Below are 27,787 nucleotides of genomic sequence, written 5' to 3' on the forward strand. Positions count from 1 at the left end.
CTTCCCCCGCCCCTCCCCCACCCCCTCATGCTCCCGTGCTCACTCTTGCTCTCAAATAAATAAAATCTTTGAAAAAAAAAAAAGTTCTCAACGTAAATGTAAACAACAAAGCTTTCTTGAGTCTACATATCTTTCTTGCAACGTCTCTATTGTTCTCACCTTGACACCTTCAAAATCAAACCTCTCAAAGTTTTTCTCTATGCTCACCATCCTCACTTTCTCAGCTCTCAATTACACAATAACATATTTCAATCTTACTTTAGCCTCCATTACTACACTGAAACAGCTCTTCCTGAGTCATTCATGACTCTATGTAACTAAATGCATTGGACATTTTCTGATCTTCATCCTATTGGACCTGTCTGCAACATTGAACACAGCCATCACTACACTCCATCCTGAATCTATTCCTAACATACATTGTACAACACTCCTCTGATTTTCTTCCTCTCTGCTCTTAGCTTCTGTAGCTTCATCTCTTTTTACCTGGCATGAAATACTGGCGTTTCTCAAGGTCTCCCTTTTTTCTCTCACTCTACTCTCTTTAGGTAATTAATTGCATCCACACTTCACCTTCAAGTCCCATTCTTTCAGAGGTAACTCACAGAACTACATCTCCAGCCCAGACTCTCCACTCAACTCCGGACTCTTATCCAATTTCTTATTCAACAACTCCATCTGAATGTCCCAAAGGAATGTGTCAAAATGTCTCCACATGTCCAGAATTCATCTCATGTTCTTGTTCCACAAATCTGGTCTTTTTCACGAGTCCCTGTAGCAGGTGAAAGCATCACCCTCCATTCAGTCACACAACAGTCATCCCCAATATTGCTCACCACCCTATCCAATTGATCTCAATATATCACGATGGTGTGCAAGTTTGTCAATGGCAAAAAGTAACCCAGAAGAATCTTTAGATAGTAAATGTATAAAAGGATTAAACTCAAACTTTGTGATCCTGCAGTTTTTTTAATGGGAAGAAATTCATGTGCATGTCATGTATTTTCCTTTCCCCAAAATCCATTGTTTTATTCAAAGATTTTTAAGTAATCTCTACATCTAACACGGGGCTCGAACTCGCAAACCAAATAATGAAGGATAGTCGGAAGAAAGGTAAGCAGGGACAAGGGGCTCCCACCCTAAAAGGAAACCACCCTGGATGGAGCCCTCCACCCTTTCCCACGTGAACAACTACCTGATAGGTAGATGAGCCGGTGGACAAACACCTGACTGAGTGACAGGCACGTGGAGGGTTAATCAGATTAAAACAACCTTCCAAGAAGCCATAAAAACCCCTAGATGTGACTACCAAAATGGGAACCCTCTCGGGTCCCCTCCCTCTTCGGGAGCTTTTTACTATTGCTCAATAAACTTTGCTTTGCCGCCCACTCCTCTTCCCCAGGTCTACCTCTTCGTTCTTCCAAGCAACAACCAAGAGCTGCAGGCACTAACTAAAGAAAAATCCTGAAACACGGAGATCAAGAGTCACATGCTTTACTGACTGAGCCAGCCAGGCACACCCCTCCAAATCTATTATATTGATAAAGTATCTCACAATAAATTGTACCTCACAAAGAAGTATTTTTACACAGGGAACACACTCTGGATTAAAAACAAGGATTGCCAGACAGGTCCCTATACCATTAGAACAGAAAGGCATATGGGGCCTGATGGTAACCATCCTTCAAACCTTCTCATCAACGGTGTATTGAGGGGATCCACAACCCCAGGAGGATGGCCTGGAGGGAGAGGGCAGGCCCTGTTCAGTAGGCCTAGAAGGCCGAGCGCCCGAGGGCAGGTGTGCGGAGCAAACTGCGTTTTGCAGGCCACGTGAGCACCCAGGCACCCTGGGATCTGTCTGGGGTCTGAGCCGTGTAGGGATCAATCAGGCCACCAGCAGAAACGTCTGGAGGACACACCTCCACGCCAAGGTCCACCCGCCCCAAAACAGAGTTGTTTACTTCTTTCCCTGAAGCGGGATCTCACCAGAACTCCTTGGCCTGACCATCCACTGGAAGTCCGCTGAGGAGAGACACCTGGAGGACCGGACGCCCACTGAGGTCCTGTGTATCTTCCCTGCTTATAGCCAGAGGGGATCTGACGCAAACCACCTTTCCTGCTCCAACTCCACATCTGCAGTGCAGCTCCGAGAACCGGGAGGTCTAAGAAGACGGGCTGCTGTGCTGGGACGCCCACATTCACACAGACCCAGCGGTCTGGGGCAAGGGCGAGCAGAGTGAACTGAGCATGCGCATGTAGCCCCAGCCACAGCAGTGTTCCGGCTCCCAAGAATCCATCCGCTCTTGGCTGTGGTGGAGGGGTAGTCACAGTCAGAGGCAGGCGCTAATGGGGGTCACGCTGGGCTGCCAGGCTTCATACGCACAAAGTTGAGAATCAGAGAATATGGGTTTAGGTATCGGTTCATCATTACGCGTGGCCTGGGACGGATCAGTTCACACAAACGGGAACTCTCTTTCCTAGGTAAATATATTGGCGCAGGTTACATCAGCTTGGTGAACAATCACAGATTGTGAATCTCCCTGAAAAATCCTCCGTCTTCAGACAGTCCGCAGTAAAATCCAGGTAGCAATCCATCCCTATCTGATAGCATAGTTCCTGACATCACTTCTGGTGCAGATGATGTTCCCATACTTCCGACATTGTCATCCATAGTTTTTCAAAATTTCCAAGGTCGCAATAATAAAATGGGCAAAGAAAAGAACAAACACCTTTCCTCTCCCCTGCCCCTCATCTTGTCTTTAAGCCATTCAACAATGCTTCCTTATAATGTAAATGTCTGTGATACTCCTATAATGTTTTGTTGTTTTTTAAAGATTACTTACAGTTCTCCTATAGCTCTCTTTTCCTACATTTGGAATGAGACACGGTTTTCCTTTGAGCCAAGTCAGAAGTCCACTTAAGTGTCAGTGCCCTATATATGCTCAGAATCATTTCTCCTGGACAAGCTCTAGTCAGGGTCTTTGATTAAGTTTGTACAGTCATCCTCTCTATTTAGGGTAAGTTCTTTAACCAATCTAACTGAGCACCTGGATGTTGGTTTTTCACTGCTAAAGGATGCTAAAGGCAAGCTTTGTCTCAGGTGTTTTCTCATTGGGCCCCAAATATCTTCCCATTGGCTTCCCCAGATGTGTCTGAATCCTTAGTGGGTGGCCCTCTTCTAGGCTCTTGTACTTGGAGCCTCTTGTACTTATCTGTAAAATGAGGGTAGTTAAGCCATTGGGTGAAAAAACTAAAGCTAAAGACACTGAGACTTCCTTATCTACTGTTTTTTAGACTGCTGCTCACAACCTGTTAGTGATCTAGAAGATCAATTTAGTGGCTTCCAATCGGCATTTTTTAATAAATAGAATAGAGTTTTAAAAACAAACCAGTGCACAGCACCTAACAAGGAGTCTTTATATCACAAAACTGTTTCAGCTGTGTGCGTGTGTGCACGCACCTGTGTGTACTGGGTCATGATATATATTTATTTGCTTACTGATTGATGTGAGTCTTTTTTTTAAATAAGGTAAGAGTTGGTCTAGATCAGTGATTCTTAAGTTATGGTCTCTACACCAGCAGTGTCAGCTATTACCTGGGAACTCATTAGAAATACAAATTTTGGGGCCTCATCCTAGACCCACTGAGTCAAAACCTTTAGGGGTAGAGCCTGGCAATCTGTGTTTTAAAAATCCTCCCAGTAACTCTGATACACACAAAAGTTTGAAAAACATGGGCTCTACATAATTTAGCCTTTGTCAAAGCGATTAGAGGCCTAGACAAAATGATTTCAGTGACTCTTTTCTCATTCCTCCCAAGTATGATACATAGACAGAGGGTATTCTAGATGCATAGGAGAAAAGCTAATAATTACATATGCTGGATGCCTTAGGGCATTAGGGCTTAATTCTATCTTGGAAATAGTTGAGAATAATGTCCCAAGATTCCCACAGTGTCAAATATATGTTACTTCACCCAAATTTTCCAAAACATAAAGTGATCCAACACAAAAAATTAAATACAATTATTCCTGCTTAAAATGTATTTTATTCTTATTTTTATTGTGTTTGTAAACAATGATCCCATCTGATAATAAAGAAATTAACTCTTAACTATAGAGAACAAACTGATGGTTACCTGGGAGGAGGTGGGTGGGGGGGTTGAATGAAATAGGTGATGGGGATTAAGGGGTGCACTTGCTATGATGAGCACCAGGTGATGTATGGAAGTGTGGAATCACTTAATTGTACACCTGACACTAATATTACATTTTATGTTAACTAACTGTAACTTAAATAAAAACTTAAGAAAAAAAGAAATTAAGTAAATAACTGTTACAAAGAATTGGAAACTAAGATTTCTGAGGATATTCAAAATTAGTGTCATGTTCATTTATCTAATCATAATGGTCATATTGATAAGCTCTCCTTAGGACAGTGATTTACAGCCTTTATTCTGGTTTCACCCTGTTTTCTTCACAGCACACTCCCAATCAGCATCTCTTGTCACAAGCTGGGGTTCTCCTGGGGAGTCATGAGAGGGAGGGAGGCTTGAAAAATCTCCTTAAAGACTCTATTGCCTCACACCATAAAGAATCACTACACTAGGATAAGAGACAAAGTTGCTAATAACAATCTAAGTCAGCAGAGAACATATCATCCTACCAGAATAGCCTAGTTTTAAATAGGCATTGACTGAGTTCCAGGATGATACAAGAGCTCAGAGCATAATTCATCATTGTACACTTATTTATTCCCTGCAAAGAATCACTTTATTCTTTCAGAAGAAAACAAAATCTGGTCATGAGAAAGGCAAAATTTTCTTGTCAATCAAATAATCAACATTTTTATCCCTATCGTGTATGTATCAATGTACTAAACAATATGTAGGACATGTGTAGCTTTATAGCAACTGGATAGAAAAGATCAGAACATATTAAAGAAGCAACATAAAAATATAACATTAATATATGTTAAATTATGAAGGACTGATTATGAAATCATTTGAGGTGGTTTTAAGAAAAACAGATTTCTAAATCCACCCCAAAAATGCTGACATAAGATGCCTCGGAGGCAAGGCCCAGGAATCTGCATTTAAGTCCCCCAGATAGTTATGATAGCCAATCAAGTTAGGCACCCCCCACCACCTTAGAAATTCAAAGAGGAAAATTTATTTTAATTGGTGCAGTGAGAGAACACCTTCTTTGCGGGGCAGTAAAGCTGAACTAAACCTTGAGGATCTGGTAGAATGTGAGCAAAGTAGCAGAGAGAACAGAGGGGATCTATGTGCACCTGTCTAGAACAGGAATGTTACCTGGGATGAAGCACTAAGGGATCTCTGAGAGGTAGAGAATGAGTGCCTAAGGCAGTCAGGGAAGACTTCCCCCAAACTGAGTATTAAAGACCGAGCTGCCAGTCAGAGAATGAGGGAAAAGGGATTCCAGGCAGAAGCAACAACTTGTACAAAGTACAGAGGAATGGAAGGGTAAGGTGTGTTAAGTGAATAGAAGTTCCATATGACTAGTGAAAAGAATCAAAGTATGCCACTTTGGCATTTGGATTATTTTTAACTGAAGGCAATTGAGACTCAACAGTTGAAGAAAGAAGTCTTCTCAGAGCTTCCACTAACTGACTACAAACAGAAACTTCTGAGAAACTAGGCCTGCCATTAACCCCACCCCAAGAGAGTTTTATGGCCATGAAGAAAGTTGGCACCGAGTCAAGTCTGCACAAACAAACCTTTCTAAAAATAACATTTATCTTCCATTAGTTTCCCCCATATACTTACCTTCCCACAGTTTACCACCCCAGGAGCTCAAATCCCTTCTCTTTGTAGTCACTTCTCCACAATTTATCACTCATTGTTAAAATGGTATATAAACTTTCAAGTCTAACTACCTTTTGGGGGTTTTCACTTCTTTCCTGTGAAGCACTATGAACATTAAAAAAAAAAGTAACAATAAAAATGTGTATGTCTTTTTGCCTGTTAATCTGTCTTTGTTTAATTTATAGGTGTCATTCATTAACTGAGAGGGCAGAGGAAAAATTTTTCTTCCCCTACCCTAGAAAAAGCAGAGGAGAAAGGAGAGGAGCCCTATGAGAGGTATGGTAGGGGAAGTGATCAACAGGATTAAGACATAAAGGAATAAAAATAATTGGAAATCTAACTCACAGGAAGGCAATTAAATTGCTGGGTGTAAATGTATATTATATGTTGCATGAGTGATATGGGTTCCAAAAACCATATAGTACTATAAGGGGCAGCCTTCTCAACCCAAGCCAATAGTTGGCTTGATGGGCAATAGGAGCCCAGTGCTGCCAAGTTATCTGATTTATGTTTTCAAGAAAACACAAAAATCTGGATTTTTAGACACTATCTTTAAGCTTCTAAATGACTCAAAATTCTTTAAAATATTAGTCCAAACAAAAAACAACTCTTGGGCTGATTTGGATACTAGTTTATCACCTCTGGGCTAGAGTCTAAAAGACTTTACTGCACCCAAATTAGACCAGTGTCTGTCTGGTTCACCATGTGCCTGATTTACATGTTGGCAGAACATGACAACTAGCCTGAAGCATTGTTGGGTAGACAACGGAAATCAGGTTTGGAGCTTTTTTTCAGAAAGACCTAGAATGAATGAATGAATGAATGAATGAATGAATGAATGAATGAATGAATAAGGTGCCTGGGTGGCTTAGTCAGTTAAGTGTCAGACTCTTGATTTCAGCTCAGGTCATGATCTCAGGGTTGTGAGATCGAGCCCTGCATCAGGCTCTGTGTTGAGCATGGAGCCTGCTTAAGATTCTCTTGTGGTGAGCGCTGTGTCTTGTGTAGGACTGATGAATCACAGACCTGTACCTGAGACAAATAATGTATGTTAATTAAAAAAAAAAATTCTCTCTCGGGATGTCTGCCTTTGACCCAGTTCTTGATCCTGGGGTCCTGGGAATGAGCCCCATGTCTGGCTCCCTGCTCGGCAGGGAGTCTGCCTGTCCCTCTACCTCTGCCCCCCACTCATGCTCTCTCTCTCTCTCTAATAAATAAATAAAACCTTAAAAAAAAAAAAGAAGAAGAAGAAGAGGATTCTCTCTCTTGGGGTGCCTGGATGGCTCAGTAAGTTAACCATCTGACTTTGGCTCAGGTCACGATCTCAGGGTCCTGATATCAAGCCCAGTGGTGGGCTTCACACTCAGCAGGAAGTCTGCTTATCCCTCCCCCTCTCTCTCCAATCATGCGTGCGCTCTCTCTCTCTCAAATAAATAAAAATCTTTAAAAGAAAAAAAGATTCTCTCTCTTCTTCTCCCTCTGCCTTCTCCCCGTATTCTCTCTCAATAAATAAATAAAATAAAAATTAAAAAAAAGAAAGACCCGGTTATATCTTAATCTATATCATCAACATCTATACTTCTTCCTCAGTTTAAACACAGACAACATACCGTTCTCAAACTTTGTAACATTCTCTTAGAATTGCCCAACAATATGCTAACATGGTCAGAAATATACAATAACATATACCATATACTAACATACTAACTGAAAATATACTAACATAGCCAGAGGCATGATTTGAAAACAAGCATTCTTTATCAAAGTAAGAGTATTTGAGGGGCCCCTGGCTGGCTCAGTTGGTAGAGCATACAACTCTTCATCTTGGGGTTGTGAATTCAAGCCCCATGCTGGATGTGGAGCCTACTTTATTTTTTTTTTTTTTAAAGATTTTATTTATTTATTTCACAGAGATAGAGACAGCGAGAGAGGGAACACAAGCAGGGGGAGTGGGAGAGGAAGAAGCAGGCTCATAGCAGAGGAGCCCGATGTGGGGCTCGATCCCCTAACACCGGGACCACGCCCTGAGCCGAAGGCAGACGCTCAACCGCTGTGCCACCCAGGCGCCCCATACTTTAAACAAATAAATAAAATACTTAAAAAATAATAAAGGAGTACTTGAGGCCCTATAAGATTAATTTTAAATGCTAATATTTAGGGGAGAAGAATACTGTTCTGTGCAGGCTGAAAAGGACTTTATTTAGTGCATATACAAACTCTCATTTCATGAGCAACATGAACAAATCTATGGTCTTTCTTATTTCCTCCTTGTTGGAAGGTTATTCTAAAGGCGATTTCATTAAAACTGGAAAATGCTGTTACTTTTCAAACCCTTTTGAGAAAGAAAAATAATTGTAGATGCCTGTTTGACATTTACTCTTAGAAGACCATTCTTTGACAAATGACAAACCTACTTCATTGCCATTATACAAATTACCCTTTTATAGATTTTAGCAGTAACTTTCTTAAGAATCTCAGCTGCATAAATTTTTAACTACTACCTAATTCAAAACTTCCCTTATAATAATCTTTAAGATTATGACATAAAAAGATTTTCCTCTGAAAACTGAAATCAGTTTTCATTTCAATTTTCCCCTCTGTATTTTTTTTCACAAGTAGGAAATATGATTTCTCTTTACTCTTTTCAAGAAAGTCTGGAAAGCCTGGTCTTTAAAGATCATTCAAGATTTCTACTCTCTAGGAAAGGCAGTGTGGTAGGCAGAATGATGAACCCCCCCTGAAGTTATCTGTGTCCTAATTCTCGGAATTTATTAGTATGTAACTTTAGATGGAAAAAGGGACTCTGTAGGTGTGTTTAATTAAAGATCTTGAAATGGGGAGATGATTCTGGATTATCTGGGTTGGCCCAATATAACGACAAGGGTCCTTACAAGTGAAAGATGGGGAGGAGAGTAAGAGAGAAGTTGTAACATCAAGGAAGCAGAGATTGGAGTGATGTGATTGTTGAAGAAGGAGAGGGGTCACAAGCCAAGGTATGAGGACAGCTCCCAGAAGCTAGAAAAGGGAAGAAAATAGATTTTCCCCTAAAGATTCCACAAGGAATGCAGCCTTGCTGATTTTAGGCCTGTGAGATCCCTTTCGGACATCTGACCTTCAGAACTAAAAGGTAATCAATTTGTCTTGTTGTAAGCCACTAAATTTGTGGTCACCTGTTACAGCAGCCCTAGGAAACTAAAACAGCAACCAGCCCTCCCCAGGGATAGATACTAGGAGGGGTTTAAACTGGTATTTTATATTCTTTTGTGGTAGGAGTCTAATCAAAGTTTACCAGGGTTAGTAAATAGTCCCGTGCCTCCTCACAAGAGCACCCCCAACAAGTCTTCATCCAGCCTCCAGCTGAACAACTTCTACACAGAAAACTCATCATCTCTCATAGGTACCTGATGGACTTCAGATACCTTTAAGTATTAGAAAATTCATTCTTGTACTGAGCTGAGGCCAAAACCAGGGCTCCTTAACTCCCAGATCAGTGTTCTTTTCATTCTATTAAATTCAGCTTGAATGAGGTCTTTAGATATCAAGTTTACAATATAAACAATTTCAAAATAAAATGCACAAGATTCCTAGATCTTATAGAAATGACAATATTTACTTTTCATTGGTTTTATTGCAGCAAAAATCATTATAAAATTATTTTAAAAATTATGTTGGCTACCCTCCATTTAAATTAACAATTTGCATTAGAGAGAGAAGAAGAAATTTAGGGGAATTATCACTTGTTCACTCACGAATATTATGTGTTACATGAAGAAGTGACTCAAAAATGATACCCTTTATTTTCCCCAACTGATTTTGCATTAAGCATTTTTTGTTAGCACCTTCAATAACCCTATGAGAACAAATAATAATTCCATTTTCATTGTAATTAGGTAATTATGTACAACATATCCAGGCTTCAACAAATTCCACTAGCTACATCTTCCTATTTTTTCATATCGTACATATAAATCCTTATTTAACTAGTCATATCAGAAGGAATATGGATTCAGATATGACTCAGTCTCAAAATCCAGTTCCTTAATGGCCTTATGATTTTTGACAGATCGTTAAGCTACTGAACCTTAGTGTCATTATTTTAAAATGGGAGTAATACACAGGCTTATGATTGCATAAAATAATATGGATCAAAGGAGTAATACCATGTCAAACCCAGCATAGGTACATAATAAATATTAATTCCTTTCCCCACTCCAGATAATGCAAAATAAGGAACTAAAAAAGAAGTACTGTTAAGGATAGGGGCATTTAGCCATAAGACACAAAAATGTTTGAGAACTACAAAATAAAATTTACTGGTAGAGTGTGAAAATTCTTTAAATGCTTACACGATTCAACATTATGCCAACTCATGGTTAAATGTAATTTTCTAAATGTGCCATCACTTTGAAACAATTTTCCTCACTTATCAATAATTTCTAAGTTCATACCCAATCAATAACTGACAAGGAATCATAAGCGATCGTGAGTTGAATGTCACAGGGAGCCAAATGTCAAAAACAAAAAAGTTTACTCGCGGTTTAAATTGTGTGGATTTAAATACAAGCGATTCAATCTAATATGGAAGGAAGCCCCCCCCCCCTCCCCAGCCCCTCCCGCCTCTTTATAACAGGACGCCTGGGAATAAAACGTCTGGAACGGGCTTAAGAAATCAGGGACAGAAAGCAACAGGGGAATGGAACAACTTTGCGAACACATCCCTGTCAAAGGAAAGTTGATACCTCTCTAACCCTGAAATAAAGCTACTGCAGCCACAAGTAAATCAAAAGGCATGTTATCTGCCGTTCTCGACGCTGGCCAGTCCACGCCTGTCCTACGGAATTAGACAGGAGTTTTCCCTTTCTGCACGACCCACAGCTCAGGCGAAAACACGGCAGCATACTGCGGAGATCCACTTGGTAACTCCTTGGGATTCCGAGACTCCTTTTTCACAGACAACACCCACCACGTCTTGAGACACCCCTCTCCAAGCTCCTCCCGCGCCCGCCTCGCCCCAAGATTCGCACATGCGTATACCCAATTAAGAGAGGTTAGAGCGCTCCCCCTCGTGGGTCCCCACGCCCAGCTGCCACGCAGCCAGTCCTCCTGCCCTTCTTCGGGCCGCCGGCTTCACTATTTAATAATACGCATGTGTAAGACGGTGCCGCCCGGCAACCCTTTAGCCGGCCGGGGTGGGGCAGCGGGCGAGACCGAGTTTCTTGCGCACGCTCAGGACATGCGCAGTGCAGCGGCTGAGGCGCCAGCTGTCGACTTGGAAGTTCCGGGGAGGCAGCGCATGCGCGAGTGTACGCGTTGCCGGCGAAGAGGGGAGCCTGACGACTCGGAAATTTGAATACCACAGTAGCATGGAGTGTGACCTCATGGAGACTGACATCTTGGAGTCGTTGGAAGATCTAGGGTAAGACTGCCAGGGTACGGGTCTCCTAAACCTCACACTGCCGGCCCCCGGGAACACCACCTCCGCCCCAGTCGGGGACACCTGCCTCTGCACGCCGCACCCGGTGGCTCCTGACTGTCGCCTCCTTATGGCTCCGGGACCCCAATGCCACGTCCACTGTCTGCTCTGCCGGGTCGGGGCCCTCCTAACGCGACGACCCTAGGCCTGCCCTGTGCTCCCTGCCGCCGAGTTACCCGCAGCGTTTGTCAGTCATGCGTGTCATTGTCTGGGCTCTGGGTTCTCGCCACCCCCCTCCCGGAGCTTCTCTTCTTGCTCCCCATCCTCTTGCCCTACCCCCTCACTCTAGAGGTTGCCAAAGTTGATTCTCTTTTTTTCCAGTTGTCCTCCAAACTTCCTGCTCCTCTCTTGAGCCCCTATTTCTACCCCACCCCATTTCTCTCAAAAAAATCTCCTTTGCCCAGTCATCTCTGCATGCACTCAGGCTTCCCTAAGCCACATGCCTGCGTCCGTTCCACTAGCCAGCTCACTTATGCACCTCACCTGTCACCACCTTCATGGGAACCACTCACTAGCTCTTCTCTTGACAGTGACACTACTTCGTTGAGCCACCATTAGCGCTTACGCTTAGAGGCATCTTCAGCCACCAAGTCCCTACATGTTTGTTGTGCCTTTCGTCTCTTCTGACAGCTACCGAACCATAATTTAGTACCTAGAAGCTGGAAATAGGGCTTCTTACCTCACTGGGTCACTGAGATTAGTGTACTCCTTAAAACTTGAAAATTTAGAACCTCTTGGGCTAAGTGTGGTTCCAGAAACAAATTGCATGATTAAATATTTGCAGGTAAATCGTGTCCAATAGATAGATAAGTAGGTAAATGGTGTCCAATAGATAGATAGGTAAATGGTGTCCAATAGATAGATAGATAAATGGTGTCCAATAGATAGATTGATTGATTGATTGATTTAGCTAGCTGTATTTATAAAGTAACAAGTCCTTTGTCAAAACCTTCATCAAAGGTTTTTCCATGACATGGAAACCTTTGGGGGAACCTTTCTTTAAGAAAGGATACCGTGAGGTTCTCAGAGTCTGCCCATTTAAGTGGTGGACATTTTTGGGAAAAGAAGTGGTAGTGCTTATCATCTCTTTTGTTAAAGTGAATTAACCATTGTTCTTTTCTTTAGAACTTGCTCTGTATTTTCATGAATATTCCAGACTTTAGGGGACTTATTTTTTGATTAGAGCACAGGCAAAAGTCACATTTAGCAAAATGGTCTCTTTGGTGGACGTCTCAGACTAAATTGCTTGCTCACATAGGAATCCATTCATTCAGGAACATTTTCTTGAGGAACACTTGCTCTGTGGGAGTGTTGGGCTGATCATTCATGGGCAATGAATGTGAAAAAGTGAGGTGAAAAAGAAGTTCACACTGAGAATATGCTGTGAGGAGAACTGAGGAAGGTCCCTTTACTTGGAAAGGAAATGAAGTCCTAAAAGCTTCCTAGAAGAAATGACGCGTAGGGTTAGCATTGAAGGAGTAGTAAAATGAGAGGAGAAGGGAGTCTTATTTAATTGTAGTCATGCTGCTTGGTAGATGTTGCCTAACAATTGGTGGTGGATGCTATTTCTTCCCATTATTCTTCTTCTACCCTTTTAACTATATATTTTTTCTTTTCTGGAGTACTAAAAAAGTAATTTTTACTATAATAATTGTAAATCAAGTAAATATTCAAGATGGGTTGTAATGTAAACCATCAGATTTTTTAAAACTTTGCTGTAAATTTTAAGCCTAACCTCTCAGTTTGGTGGCATTCAATCATTAAAATTCAGGCTTAATTAATTGACATGTACTTTTAAAGGATTCACTGAGAAATACCAGAATTTAAATTACTATCTTTTATCTTTAATGTGGCACACAATAGGAATTCAACAACTACTTGTAGAATAAACTAACAAATTATAAATGTGTAACCCAAGGAGAGATATCTAGGCTTAGTCTCTTTTTTGCAGTGTCTAATAATACCTGGTTTTGAATCTAGATGCCAGACTATATATAATCTCACTTTTTGTGTAAGATTTTTTTCCATTCCATTCAGTGTATAAACGCATAGGCGCATTTTAAAAGAATCAAGTATTATCATTTCTCTAACGTCTTTATACTTCCAAACATCAAATTATCTTATTTAATGTTTCATCTTTAAAACTTTTTATCAATATTTCACCTAAGAGATAAGATAATCTTCTGGAGAATATATATTTTAAAAATACCCTGAAAATGACAGGATCTTTAGTTCTAGCTATATTCTAGGTTGGGGTTCATTATTACTGTTGTCTTTTATGAATGTTTGGACATTTAATAATACTTTAAAATTATGCTTGAAACCCTTTCAAAGGATTAGGATTCAGATGCACCAGTTCACCTAGACATCAACTTGCCAGCAATTATTAATCTTTTAAATTAATCCAGACATTTCTGTGGTACTAGTATGTCTTAATAGCCTTAACTGTCGTTAAATATGGAAAAAGGAAATAAATGATTAACTGGAAAGTTTTTGCTTTTAAAAAATGTAAAAAAAAAAAAAAAACTAACCTAATTGATTTCTGGAAAAATTTCTAGAAAAGATAACTTAAATTTTATTTCTGAAATCGTAAACTCTAGTATAATCAGCTATCACTTGTTAATGTGGTTTTAATATTCAATTCAGTTAAAGTAAGAAATTCTTTGCACAGCAAGAGCTTTCAGTATAATGTATATAAGTTGACATAATTTAGTAGTATATGTGATTCTCTTAAATATTTATATATATTTTGAAGGGTTGAAATGCAGTTATCCTGTAACTTATTTTTCTAATAGATTTTATTAGATTAGAATTAAAATTTTAGATTTAGTTCTCTGTAAATTTTATTTACATTTGTAAGTTTGCAAAGTGATCATAACTTATTTAACTATTGTTTAATCATACAAATTATACATAGATATAGTGTTTGTATAAAATATTAGGTGTGATTTTATATTCTTCTGAAGTATAATCTTTTACTCACCAGTTACAAGGGTCCATTGTTGGAAGATGGCGCTCTGTCTCAGGCAGTCTCTGCTGGAGCCAGTTCCCCTGAGTTTACCAAACTCTGTGCTTGGCTGGTGTCTGAATTAAGAGTGTTCTGTAAATTAGAGGAAAATGTGCAAGCAACTAACAGTAAGTAAACATTCAGTTTTAGGTACAAAATATAAAAATAAAAGTGGGGTATTGTCAGTTGAACATTATTAGTACTAAACCTGAAGTTTTAAGTTCTTTGTAAATTAAAAAAAAAAAAAGATTTATAAAGAAACCCAAATACTTTTTTTCCTCCATTGTTTTTAGAGTTAAAGTGATTTTGGAAGTTGAGAAAACAGATTATAGTTGTGCAACTACTAAAACATTGTGATAGTTGGAAAGATCTTATTACTGAGATACAGAAATGGGAGACAAGTATAACATATATGAACTTTCCATTCTTTTTTTTTTTTTTAAAGATTTATTTATTTATTTATTTATTTGACAGAGATAGAGACAGCCAGCGAGAGAGGGAACGTAAGCAGGGGGAGTGGGAGAGGGAGAGCTGGTTCCCAGCAGAGGAGCCTGATGTGGGGCTCGATCCCATAACGCCGGGATCACGCCCTGAGCCGAAGGCAGGCGCTTAACCGCTGTGCCACCCAGGCTCCCCGAAGAACTTCCCATTCTTTGTGAAACATGACTTGTTAGTCCTTAAATCGGTGGCTGGAACTGGAAATTGGGATTTTTTTTTTTTTTTTTTTTTTTTTTTTTACACATTCCAGAAGTACACATAGCATGTAAAGTAAGTGCTTTATGATTCTGTTATACATGGGGAGAAAGAGAACACTTTCTTAAGTTAGGAATGTATCACCAGATCCATCACAACCAGATGCAGCACCATCAGATTTACGGCATTGAGAACTGTTTTGTATTTGCCAATTTTGTTATTGTATTAGCACTAGTTTATTGACTCTGCAAAAGAGACAAAAGCTTGGAACCCAACACTCCACCATCTGGTTCCCTCCTACTATAGGTAAACCTACAATAGGAGACAAAGAAAAATGCTCTCTTGTTAACCTCCCCTCATGGAGAACTATACACATAATCCCTTCCCTCCCCACCCAGAATCCTGTTTTGAAGAGCTCACTTTCTTGCATGTTCAGTACATCTAATGTGCATATGTTAGTTGCAGCCAGTTCCAATTACTAAGGATACTGTCAAGTAACAGTAATGATAGCAGCAGCTTACATTTATTGAACAATAGGTTGTAAGCAGTTTCCATGTGTTAAGTCATTTAAAAACTGAGGCAGGTTTTATTACTCTTTTATATATTAAACAAGGAAGCACAGCTAGGTTAAATGCACTGCCTGAGGTCACACAACCAGTTCGTGATCTAGCCAGAATTCAACCCCAACAGTCAAGTTTGGGAACCAGTACTCTTTAACACTGCCTCTTGACCTAACATTTCAGAGATTATAAGAACTTGTGAAAACACCTATAGTAGATGATAACTATAACCTGGAACCCCTTTGTTCAGATGAAAACATAGAAGCCAACATACAAAACAGATAACAGTGTACCTGTTTGGTTGAAGTTAAGAGAGAGTACTTTTGCACAACTCTCTCCTTCTCCTCCGCAGCTGTTTCTAAAGGAGTTCTGTGGAATTTGAGTTCACAGAACAGTTTGCAAAACATTGATAATATAGCCTTCCCATATTACAGGTGAGAAAATCCACTCAGGGTGGCTGGGTGGCTCAGTCGGTTAAGTGCCTTCAGCTCAGGTCATGATCCCAGGGTCCTGGGATTGAGTCCCGCATCAGGCTCCTCCTCAGCGGGGAGTCTCCTCCCTCTGCCTCTCCCTCTTCCCTTCCCTCCTGCTCGTGCTCACTCTCTCTCTAGCACTCGCCCCTCCCTCGCAAATAAATAAAATCTTAAAAAAAAAAAAAGAAGGAAAGAAAGAAAGAAAATGGACCCAGGTCAAGTGACTCCCAAAATTTGTTAATTTTTGCCATTGTGTGATAGAGATCCATCAGAATAGTAAGGAAGAAGGAGCATTGTTTCTCCTTGTTCACAAGATGAACTCTGTACTTAACATGTTTGGGAATACAGAACTACAAGTCATGTTTAGTAACTTCAGATTTAATCTCACTGGGAATATTAGGCACAAATGAAACTGGAGATTAGTACAGTAATTAAATGCTTCACTTTGTGGTTCACAGGGGGAGGAAATCAGTGAGTGCAGTAGGACTTGGGAAAGGTCTTATCAAGGAGCCAGTAGGATTTGATAAATGAAGGGAAAGTACAGGGTATATCAATCACAAGGAATAACTTAAGGCACAGAAGTGGAAATGACAGTGTTCTTGGGGCAGTGAGGAGACTGGCCTGGCACAAATAGAATATTTGTGGAGGTAAAGTGTAGCTACTACATACATGTCATAGGTACTACCATAGCAATATGCAAGGGAAGGCGAAGCATAGAGGCGATGAAGAAATCTTTAAAGGCAGACAAATAATTACATTAGATGGGGTAGAAATTAGGAAACCATTAAAAATTCTCAAATAAGGGACTAACATAATGAAAACTTCTTAAGAAGGAAAATTGGCAGTGATGTGAGAAAGGATGAATGAGAAGTCAAAGTAACCTGTGCTAGGAAAATCCTATTAAAACTTTCCATTTATGTATAACTTTTATGCTATTGGAAAAACAGTCATTTTTGTTAAATAAGGTTATTTTAATTCTTAAAAGGCCCGAGTGAAGCTGAAGAATTCCAGCTTGAGGTGAGTGGGCTACTAGGGGAGATGAACTGTCCATATCTATCACTGACATCTGGGGATGTGACCAAGCGCCTTCTCGTTCAGAAGAACTGCCTCCTTTTGCTCAGTAAGTTCATGGCTACTAGAATGTAGCTATTATTTTTTTATTCATGTTTTCCTTGATTAATAAACTGGCTATTGTACTATTTCATTACAGATTTAATTCAGAATGCTACTTAAAATTATTACATTTCCAACTTAGAAGCTAATGGTGGCCCTGTGCACTGGTAGCAGCACTGTTATATAATTACTACTCTTTTATCATGTAACTTTGGTGGTACTATTGTGCTTCACCTACTGTGACCAAAGTTAGTGCCAAGTGTTCAAGTGTGTGATCATTAAACCTTAGCATTCTAGACTGAAAGCACATTAAAAATAGACTAGGAAGGTAGTGTGGAAATAATGAAGGTTTTTTAATAAAATTAAAGTGTTTTATATTGTGGATATTTCTTTGTGGTTGGGTAATCGGGGGTTTGGTTTTGTTTGTAAATACATCAAATTACAGTGTAAAATTTTCTGGAATAGTATTTGAATTGTTCCTGTGCTTCCTGATCATTCTAGGAAATAAATTGTTATGAAAATTCTTTCCTTCCATGTTTTTTATATACTAACTGCTATTTTTTTTTCTTCACCCTGAAAAACAGTAATTTTTGTAGTAGTCTGAGACACATTTAGATTAAGCTTTGGTTAACTTAATATTATAGTTCTTATTAGGACACAGTTTGGAGGATTTTTAAAATACTCTTTACCACCGTACTGGTTTCTGAAAAATGAGACAACTCCAATTTTGAAGGTTTGTTTTTTTAAAAAATGTATTCATTGCCATTATACCCAGGCACTGAGTTATTCCAGAATCACTTACATAATTTCCCCTTTGTTGAATGATTGTGGGGGATGGGAGGTAGGCACATAAGGTCAGATACTGCTTTAAATACTAATATTGCTGCATGTTGTTCTTATGCATGCATTCAGTATCCTTCAGATTGCATGATTTCTAGAACTGGCTCAGCCACAGTGTACTCACTTATTTTTCCTTTTAACACTGCTTACCAAAACCTAGTATTTGGCCCTCAGGATATGTTATCTTATATAGGAAAATAAGAACTTCATGGAAAACTTAATAATGACCATAAATAACTAATTCTTTCAGAGCTCAGAGTTTGGCCTTTTTAGTGTTCCTACTTACAAAAACCACTTTGAATATAAATCTTTATAAAATGCCTTTGACTCCTTACTGTTACTTAAGAAGACTGCACTGAATATTATTTTGGACTCAGGGTTACAATTTATAGACTTTATTTTAATATGCTATCACCTCAGAAGCTCTTCAGTAAAACACCAACTATTTGCTTATCAACTAAATGACTAAAACCAACTAAAGGTTATGCTGCTCTTGGAATTCATGCACACATACACTATTCACTCTTTATTTTTGCTTCTGCTGTTTCCCATTTAAAATATTCCCCTCAGTTTGCATTCTGTCATGCTAGTATTTATGTGTTCATTCTCTATTCGCTCTGTATAAATATTTCTCATCTTTCTAAGTATCAGTTGTCACCTCCTGATGCTGTAATTTTACTTATTTCTCCAGCTCCCTTTGCCTTACTGATTTGAATCTTTTAATATGTTGTGTTCCTAGGGGGAAGGTAACCAATCTCATTAGAATTGTTAGTAAAATAGAATAGTCTTTGAATGAGTGGCTAAAAAACACTCCTGTGTCTGGTTAAGAAGTTTTGGCTATTCATTGCCTCTCTGGTTGTCAGATTATTTCCCTTAGGTTAAAAAAAAAAAAAAAAAGGTCAGATATCTGAGTTCCTAATAGGTAAATTATTCACTGTGAATGCATATATTCTTTATTCCTAACAAGATTGTCAGTAGAGCTCATCTGTTTTGTTTGTTTTATAATATATTTCCAGTGCCCTTCCTAGTACTTTGAACACATCAGTAACAGACAATGTTTTTTCATGGTAATTGTATTGGTGAACTAATTTTGTGGATGCCTGAGTTAATGTTGTCCCAAATTTAGAGAACCAGTGTATTAAATCATATGATTTTCTAGAACAAGGGTTGGCAAACATTTTCTTTAAAGGATGAGACAGTAAATATTTTCAACTTTGTGAGCTGTAAGGTCTTGTCACAAATGCTTAACCTCCGCTGTTGTAGCATGTACCAGCCATAGAGATTATGGAAATGAGTGTGGTAGTGTTCCAGTAAAACCTTATTTAAAAAAAACAGTGGTTATTTTCATGATGGTGGAATTTTACTTTTTTGATCTTTTAACTCCTACAGTTTGCTATATGGAACACATTAAGATTTTATCAAAGCCATTTAGAATGACCTTTCCAGAAACTTAGCTGTATTTATTGTTCTAGCATTACACCTTGCATATAGGAAATGAGATATTCAAGCTGATCGTTCTTTTGAACTTTTAATAGGACTTAAGAGCCCAGAAAATGTCTTTTTCCAAGAAGGTTCTCACTTTGTCACATACCCCGAAATCCTGAGATCCCAATGGTTATTAATCATCTTTCATAAAAATTTAAATGTCCTTGGGAAAGTTAAAGGAATAAGATTGAATATTTATACCTTCAATTACCTGAAGCAGATTGCAGCCCACATTATGCCTGGCTGAAATCAACACACGAGGGGATGATTTTGATACAAAAGAACTCTGTCAGGAAAAGATTAGAAAGTTTTGTTGATGTTGTTTTTCAGGAGTGGAGGGGGGAGAGAATGAGGAAGGTAGGGGAAAAGGGAATACTGAGAAGAATATAGATGGAAGAGGGTTTTCTTTAAACAGAGAGAGTGGTGTTAGGCTACTGGAAGTCGTGAGAAAGGAACTTTGGGGAGTTTCTTGTCTTTCCCCTTTTGTAAGTTAAGTTTTGACCACTTGAAAACGTTTCGTGCCGGTTCTGAACAGACTACCTGAGTATGGGAAGGTAAGAGAGCAAGAGAGTTATATCACTGGTGCATGTCAGTGGTGAGAAGTAAAAAAATAATACAACTGGTTCCAACTGTTGCTGAAGATTGGCCACCTTTTGTAAATTTGTTAACCGATGCCAACCCCTGTTCTGGAGTTCCTAAATAGTGGGATATTAAGAATCCAGATTTTTAGATGTGATCTACCTTGATAATTTGGTTTCAAAGAAGAATCACTTATTTATAAATTACCCTTTAAACATATATTGATTAAATACCTGAATTACAGAACCAGTTTATATGTTATGTCATTTGCAGGTAAAAATGGTTTTCTTTTCTTGTTTTTATCCATTCTTGCAGCTTTAAAAGTTACGTTATCATTAGGTCTATAGAGTTGTGACTCCAGACTTATGACTATTAACTGTAGCTGTATCTCATTTTGAAATCTTATTTTGTTTACTTCAGCATACCTCATCTCAGAACTAGAAGCTGCCAGAATGCTCTGTGTGAATACTCCTCCAAAAAAAGCTCAAGAAGGAGGCGGTAGTGAGGTCTTTCAAGAGTTGAAAGGCATATGTATTGCTCTAGGAATGTCCAAACCTCCAGCCAATATAACTATGTTCCAATTCTTCAGCGGGATTGAAAAAAAAGTAAGACCTTTAGTACCAGATTGTAGTGTATTAAAGGCATAGTCCTACATTTGTTTGAAATGAAGCAAGTTAATTTCTCTTAATGGGAAGCTAATGTGCATATTATTAATTGTTACTAAATGAATTTTGGGTTTTAAATCCTAGATACCTTAAAGAGAAATTAGTATTTTACTATTTTTTTTAACTTGTTAGCATGTTTCTTTTTCAAAAAGGAAACTTTACACTTTGAGGTATAAGCTGAAATAAGTTAGGTATAATGTAAAAAGAAGACTTAAGTCCTTTTAAAATTTTGTCATTGAACTTTGACACAATTAATTTTTAAGTTCTTGATCACTAAATGTTACCACCCTCCCTTCAGATTGACTGGACAGAAAAGGATGGAAATGTTTTTGGTTTTTAATCCAGTCATTTTGAATCTTATGTTTCAATTGGCAAACTAGGTTTGTTGACTGCTGACATAATCTAGTATGTGAAAATAAGTCAGAATTACTTTTATGCCACACATTATTAACAGTCAAGAGGTTTTTTAAATAAAATTGACGAGGAATAAGCAATTTTAATAAATTAATGAATATAAGAGAATGATATTTGTTATAGCAGAGTTATTCTCTGTATGCATATCTGCCGGACTCCAAGAATTGGTACATTTGCATTGTGGGGTAAATGGACACCATGATGCACAAATTTGGCTGAACTCTACAGGGGAGCAGCACTGTATCCATAGTCCATATTTTTCTGTGTGTTCATTCTTCCATTCAGCAAATACACATTGAGTGCCTACTGTTGTCAGGCACTGTTCTAGGTACAGTGAAGGAATCATGCTTCCATAGGCACATGAGGAGTGGGACAAGTGAGTGTCTTTATCGTGTGGGTCCTGCACATTTCAAAACATCCTCCACCTTTGCCTCTGTCAGGAATCTTCTTTTGATGGCAAGATATGATGGGAATTGGGAAGATGAGGAAGATATGTTGTACTTTTTAGGTTTATTCATTCATTTATGTGTTTGTGTCAGTTAAAGGAGACATTAGCAAAAGTTCCACCTAACCACGTGGGAAAGCCTTTATTGAAGAAGCCAATGGGACCAGCCCACTGGGTGAGTAGCAGTCATCTTGAATAGTCTTGGTAAAGAACCACTTATCTATCTCATGATGTTGACACTTAGAGTTTGTGCTGTTTAGGTTATGTTTTCCAATATGTAGTTTCCTAGGTGGACATTCTTGGAATCCATTTTTGTGAATCTGAAGATTTCTTCAGAATAATTTTATTTCTGTAAGATTAGAAACACTTATCTCAAATTTGTAAATATTTCACATAGCTGGTCAAAATAAATTGAAGTTCAGTGGGTTTTTAATTGCCAAATGGGTTGCCTTCAAGCCAAAAATGTCATTGGGCTAAACTTCACACAGCAAATTCTGGGAAGGCTAAATGAGAATTCTCTACTTAATCTTTATTATGTTTTGAGACATTATTTAGTCTATTATTTCATCAACTTATAATGACTTTTAGTAGCATATTAAGTAATTTGTGCTAAGTGCTGGGGAATCAGTTATGAGTGAAACAGACACAGTCTCTGCCCTTTTGGAATAGGGGTCAAGTACATTTAAATTCTAACTGGTCTTTTAAATTTCCTTTTTAGGAAAAGATAGAAGCAATTAACCAAGCCATAGCCAACGAATATGAAGTTAGGAGAAAGCTGCTAATAAAACGTTTGGATGTCACTGTCCAGTCTTTTGGCTGGTCCGACAGAGCTAAGGTACATATTAAATTAAATATCTCCTTTCTTTCTTTCTTTCTTTCTTTCTTTCTTTCTTTCTTTCTTTCTTTTCTTTTCTTTTCTTTTCTTTTCTTTTCTTTTCTTTCTTAGATTTTATTTATTTATTTGAGAGAAAGTACGCAGGCTGGGGGTGAGGGAGAGGGCGAAGTAGACTCCCCCTGAGCAGGGAGCCCGATGACTTGGGGCCCAATCCCAGGATCCTGAGATCATGACTTGAGCTGAAGGCATCCGCTTAGCCCACTGAGCCACCCAGGCACCCCATTTTAAATATTTTAAAAGAGCAGAGTATTCATTGACATGAGACTTAAACATTCCTAGCACAGTTTAGATACAGTGGGGACTATAAGAGAAATGCATATGAGACACACATAGGAATTTTTCTTTAGTGAAAATTGAGTAACAATTCTTTCAGCCTTTTAACAATAATGAAAACATTTTTTTTCAGCTTTTTAATATTTTTTAACAAAACTATATGTTTTAGACCCTATTGGGAGTACTTACAAGAGAAACAGAGAGTATTTGAAAATCACTAAAAGACCAAATATCACTAAAATAATTTTTAAATTACTCATTTATTGTACTTTAATAATTTCATTTGCTAATTAAAATTAGAAATACTGGACTTAGCAAGACCAGATATTGCTAAGTATTTATAGAGAATTGGAGAATCTGCTAAGACTTCAGTTTTACTTCAGATTAAATGAGATGATCCAGGTAAAGATCTTGGCCATTCAACAGTTATTAATTAAATATCTACTATATGATCTGTGAGTGGAAAGTAATTGGCACACATGACTTCACGTCCTTAGGACCTTGAAATGGAACTAATCCTTGAATTTATGGAGGAGGTTGGTCCAGATGTATATTACGTGTTCCCTTAATAGTGCACTTACGTTTGAAAACAGATTTTTTTTTCTCAGTTTTAGTTAATTGACTCCAAAAAAAATTTTATGTAAATCTCCTAAATAATGTTATTTTCACCTAAAATCTTTAAACCTTGGCACAGCCCAGTTTGGCTGCTAAATTGTTGGGGTAGGTATTTATTGAGTTATACTATTTCATTGTTGGAAAGGGGTGTTAGAGATCAGTCTTAACTCCCCTCATTTTGCAACTGAAAAAAAAACAAAAACGGAGACCCAGTAAATGGGAGGCTTTGTCTGAGATCTCACGGCTAGTCAGTAGGAATACCAGAAGCAAATCATTCTTTCCTATGGCTGTTGTGTAGGAAATGCCAGTCCTTTCCTACGTTATCTTTGATAGAAACAATCATTCAAAAACAAGAACCGGCACCTCTTAGCTAGAAAACTATTCACTGACGACGTCGTGCACCTACTGAGGCAGTAATACTGTGCTTCTGATTTTGGCCCTGTCTTTACAGACTTGTACCACTGGCATCCTGACCCACTGTATCTGAGATTCCATTTCTCTCCCCATTTCTGACATCTTTAAAATGCCATGTTTATTCTAGGTATTTAAGATTCTTCTGAACCGTAATACACAATGATTTTATGAACTACATAAGTATATTGGAGAGGATAAGGAAGGACTGTACAAATTACACAAATCTATGTTTTCATCTGGTGGAATTTAAATACTGATAATCTCATTTTGAAACTTGGTTTTAAATCACTTTATAGAAATAACTTTGTGTGCAGAAAACTAGTTTCACATAATGAAATTTATGTACTTATATCACTTTGAAGTTGCATTTTAAATCAGTTTTATTTGAAACATTAAGCTACCTTCTCAAAGGTGTTTGTTTCCATTCAACAAACATTGATTGAGCGCTTATTGTTGGTACAAGTGACTCTAAGAAAGAAGTAAAAGACCTCTTCAGGCAACTTTCCTACAGACAAGCTATAGAATGACAATCTCTTTATCCTTTCAGTTATTAAAGAAAATTTTTTCAAATAGTCATTGATCATTCCATTGTCTTGACCACAATAGCTATTTTCATTTTTAGTATTATCTTCCTTACTTTGTCTGTACAATCATAATAAACATACCTTTTTACATCCTTTTTTTCACATAATTTAAACATTTACTATTGATGTTTGAGTACCTGCATATGACTGACAGACTTACCAAATATTTTTTCTTTGTACTACTTTACTGTGTATTATAGCTGTTGTTTCCAAAATTTAGTAGATAGGAGATTATTGTTTCTCACGATTTAGGTTAATTAGCATTTATTGATTCCTGTCTGGAAAACATTTCTTATATTTGCTCGAACTTTATTTTCTCGTGTGAAATTTCTCTTTATGTCCTTTGCTCATTTATCTTTAGCCGTCTTGTTTTCACACATTAAAGTGACGTGCCAAAGTGTCCCAGATTCCCAGTGGCTTGTCTGTCTCTCAGGAGCTGACAGTCTTAATCATTAACTTATACTAAATGGTTAAAGTAGACCTTTCTTCCTTATTTATTACTTATAATAGAGGAAAGTATTACACAAGGGGGATCACTTTGGAAGAAATATATCCTGTTCATTAGTACAAATTAAACCATACCTAACATTTTTTATCTCATTGTAAGCAAAGATGGGAAAATTCAAAAGCAAAATTATTGAAATGAGTTTACATCCTTATATTTAAATAGATAAAATGAATATATTTGATCTGAGACCAGTCTCGGGGACCTTTTTTACCCCCACAGTCCTAACACCCTGTATGCTCGCCTTCCAACATTATTCCTTGCTGTATCAGCAAGTCAGACAGCTGTGTCTTAGGGTGGTTCTTGACTAGGTAGGAGCAATGGTGAGTATAACTTTTTTCCTCCCATCTTAAACCTAGTAACTATTATTATCAGACATTTTAGAAGTCTTTAACTTATTTAATATCAGTGTTTCTATGTCATTTTGAGAATTGACTTTTGTCTTTGAACTCTTTGTTTCAACAGAGTCAGACAGAAAAATTAGCAAAGGTTTATCAGCCGAAACGCTCAGTTTTATCTCCTAAAAGTACTATTTCTGTTGCCCACCTTTTGGCTGCAAGACAAGACTTGTCGAAGATTTTAAGGACAAGCAGTGGCTCTATAAGAGAAAAGACTGCCTGTGCCATCAATAAGGTGATTAAAGTTCCTTTAATTTTCTTTTAAATACATTTATTTCTATTTATAAAAAACAGTAATTTAGAATATCTTTCTTATGCCGTAGGTGTTGATGGGAAGGGTGCCTGACAGAGGAGGTAGACCCAATGAAATTGAACCTCCACCTCCAGAGATGCCACCATGGCAGAAAAGGCAAGATGGCCCTCAGCAGCAAACAGGAGGCCGAGGAGGAGGGAGAGGTGGTTATGAACATTCCTCATATGGAGGACGAGGAGGTCATGAACAAGGAGGAGGGAGAGGTGGACGTGGTGGCTATGACCATGGTAGCCGAGGGGGAGGAAGAGGAAATAAGCATCAAGGAGGCTGGACGGATGGAGGGAGTGGAGGAGGAGGTGGCTACCAAGATGGTGGTTATCGAGATTCGGGTTTCCAGCCAGGTGGCTATCATGGTGGTGGCCACAGTGGTAGCTATCAAGGCGGTGGTTATGGTGGCTTCCAAACATCTACATATACAGGAAGTGGATACCAGGGTGGTGGATACCAGCAGGACAATAGATACCAAGATGGTGGGCACCATAATGATCGAGGCAGTGGTCGTGGAGGGAGAGGTGGTCGCGGAGGCCGAGGTGGACGTGGAGGCCAGGGAGGAGGTTGGGGAGGAAGGGGGAGCCAGAATTATCACCAAGGGGGACAATTTGAACAGCACTTCCAGCATGGAGGTTATCAGTATAATCATTCTGGATTTGGACAGGGAAGACATTATACTAGTTGAGGCTACAGAACCTTACACTTTGCTAGAGCTCAAGTAATAGAAACTTAGTTTCAGAATCCTGGAATTGAGTCCAGCATCAATTTTGAATTAATGTGAGACCACAGGTGGCAGGCAGATTCCTGCTTGGCATAAGTATTTGTAGGTCTTCATTCAATTCTTTTGGTTTGGTTTTTTTTTTTTTTTTTTATAGGACTTACATAACGCAGTTTGTTCGAGAAACATGTACAACATCTCTCCTTTATATAAAGAACTTTTTAAAAGGTAATTAAAATTGCCTTTAATTGACCAGTAGACTAATTCCACAGTCAGAATCTGCATACTTTTTTTGGGAAGAAATTACTTGAATAAGTTAGTTTTCAAAAAGTGGTTTTGGAAATGAGGATTCTCCTAGATTTTTTTAGATTTACAACTAGGAAGCTTTCCTCATATTAACAGTCCATTTATATGTGTTTTCCTTAAAGTATTCTAATGCCTATTTTCCAAGCACAGTTCTGCCCTGATTGGCTTTTTATTCAGAGAGATTATGCCACATTTGCTTCATGATAGACTTTTAGGTCAGTTCCTATTAAATGAGCTCTTCTGCAGATAGCACATTCAGTAGCCTTATCCTTTTGATGGAATACTGTACCATCTGCTCAACTCTGAAAACCTTGAACACGGCCAAAATCCGTAAAGATTACAAAAGCAAACTAAGTTGTGAACCTATAGTACATGTAGGCATTTATATAGTATAGCAATTCAAACTGACCTGCATCCATTCAAAACAAGTTCCTCCTTAAACCTTATTTTTACTTGAAATCTGTTAGAAGAAACAGCAAACTGAAATTTGTTTTATGCACGAGTTAATACCACTGGCTCAGCAAATACAAGTTAGTTTGCTTTGGGCAGGAGACTTTTTTTGTAATGGAAGAAATGCACTACCAAGTAAGAGGACAGATTTTTGCTTAGTGCAGGAGGCCCTTTATTATTGCTGCAGAAAACAAAAGCCTGGCTGAGTTGATGTTTTACATTCTCCTTTACTGAAATCAACATGAAGCTTCTTGCTGGGTTTTTGTATACGTAAACATTGTCAAGCTGTGAAAGAAAATGGCTGGAGGTGTGCTTTGTGTGAAAGGTGAGCAATAAAGTATCTTTATGTTCTCTCTCTGGTTTGAGTTTTATTTTAGCTACTTTTAAAAACTGAATTAATGTGGCTACTTGTTTCAAGCTTATGAGATAAGGCACCTGTTCCCCCCAGAATTCGTGAGTGTTTCTTTAAAACATAATTTGTAATGAAAGAGAACCCTTACCCTAAAACCGTAAATAATTTGAAAAATACCTATTTCCAAATTTACCTTTTCCTATTAACATTGTAGCTACAAAACTTCACTACTCATTTCTGGCCACTGGGTGTAGCTGTTGTTATACAATGTATTAGGCGAGGATAAATTAAGGGCCCTAATCTTTCAGGGTTTTTTTGGTTTGTTTTATTTTGTTTCTCCATTCTTCCTAAGAATGAGGGACATGTTTCTTAAAAGGAGGTGAATTGAAAATATATGTTT

The 27,787-nt window shown here is 38.3% G+C and overlaps 1 protein-coding gene across 1 annotated transcript; it reads left to right on the forward strand.

Moving 5' to 3' along the window:
• Positions 1-11,065: 11,065 nt before the first annotated feature.
• On the forward strand, positions 11,066-27,390 carry FAM98A (family with sequence similarity 98 member A). The gene is made up of 8 exons (XM_026478771.4): positions 11,066-11,242; positions 14,286-14,434; positions 17,018-17,152; positions 20,470-20,654; positions 21,668-21,748; positions 22,292-22,408; positions 25,325-25,492; positions 25,581-27,390. The coding sequence occupies exons 1-8, from the start codon at positions 11,190-11,192 to the stop codon at positions 26,244-26,246; spliced, it is 1,554 nt and encodes a 517-aa protein (XP_026334556.1). The 5' UTR covers positions 11,066-11,189; the 3' UTR covers positions 26,247-27,390.
• Positions 27,391-27,787: the final 397 nt, after the last annotated feature.

The sequence above is a fragment of the Ursus arctos genome, unplaced genomic scaffold (genome assembly GCF_023065955.2).
Source record: "Ursus arctos isolate Adak ecotype North America unplaced genomic scaffold, UrsArc2.0 scaffold_8, whole genome shotgun sequence".
NCBI lineage: Eukaryota > Metazoa > Chordata > Mammalia > Carnivora > Ursidae > Ursus > Ursus arctos.

Coding starts and splice junctions, on each gene's coding strand:
- FAM98A (XM_026478771.4), top strand. CDS start 11,190: ATGGAGTGTGACCTCATGGAGACTGACATCTTGGAGTCGTTGGAAGAT. Junction 14,435..17,017: donor AAATGTGCAAGCAACTAACA/GTAAGTAAACAT, acceptor AATTCTTAAAAG/GCCCGAGTGAAGCTGAAGAA. Junction 17,153..20,469: donor GAACTGCCTCCTTTTGCTCA/GTAAGTTCATGG, acceptor TGTTTACTTCAG/CATACCTCATCTCAGAACTA.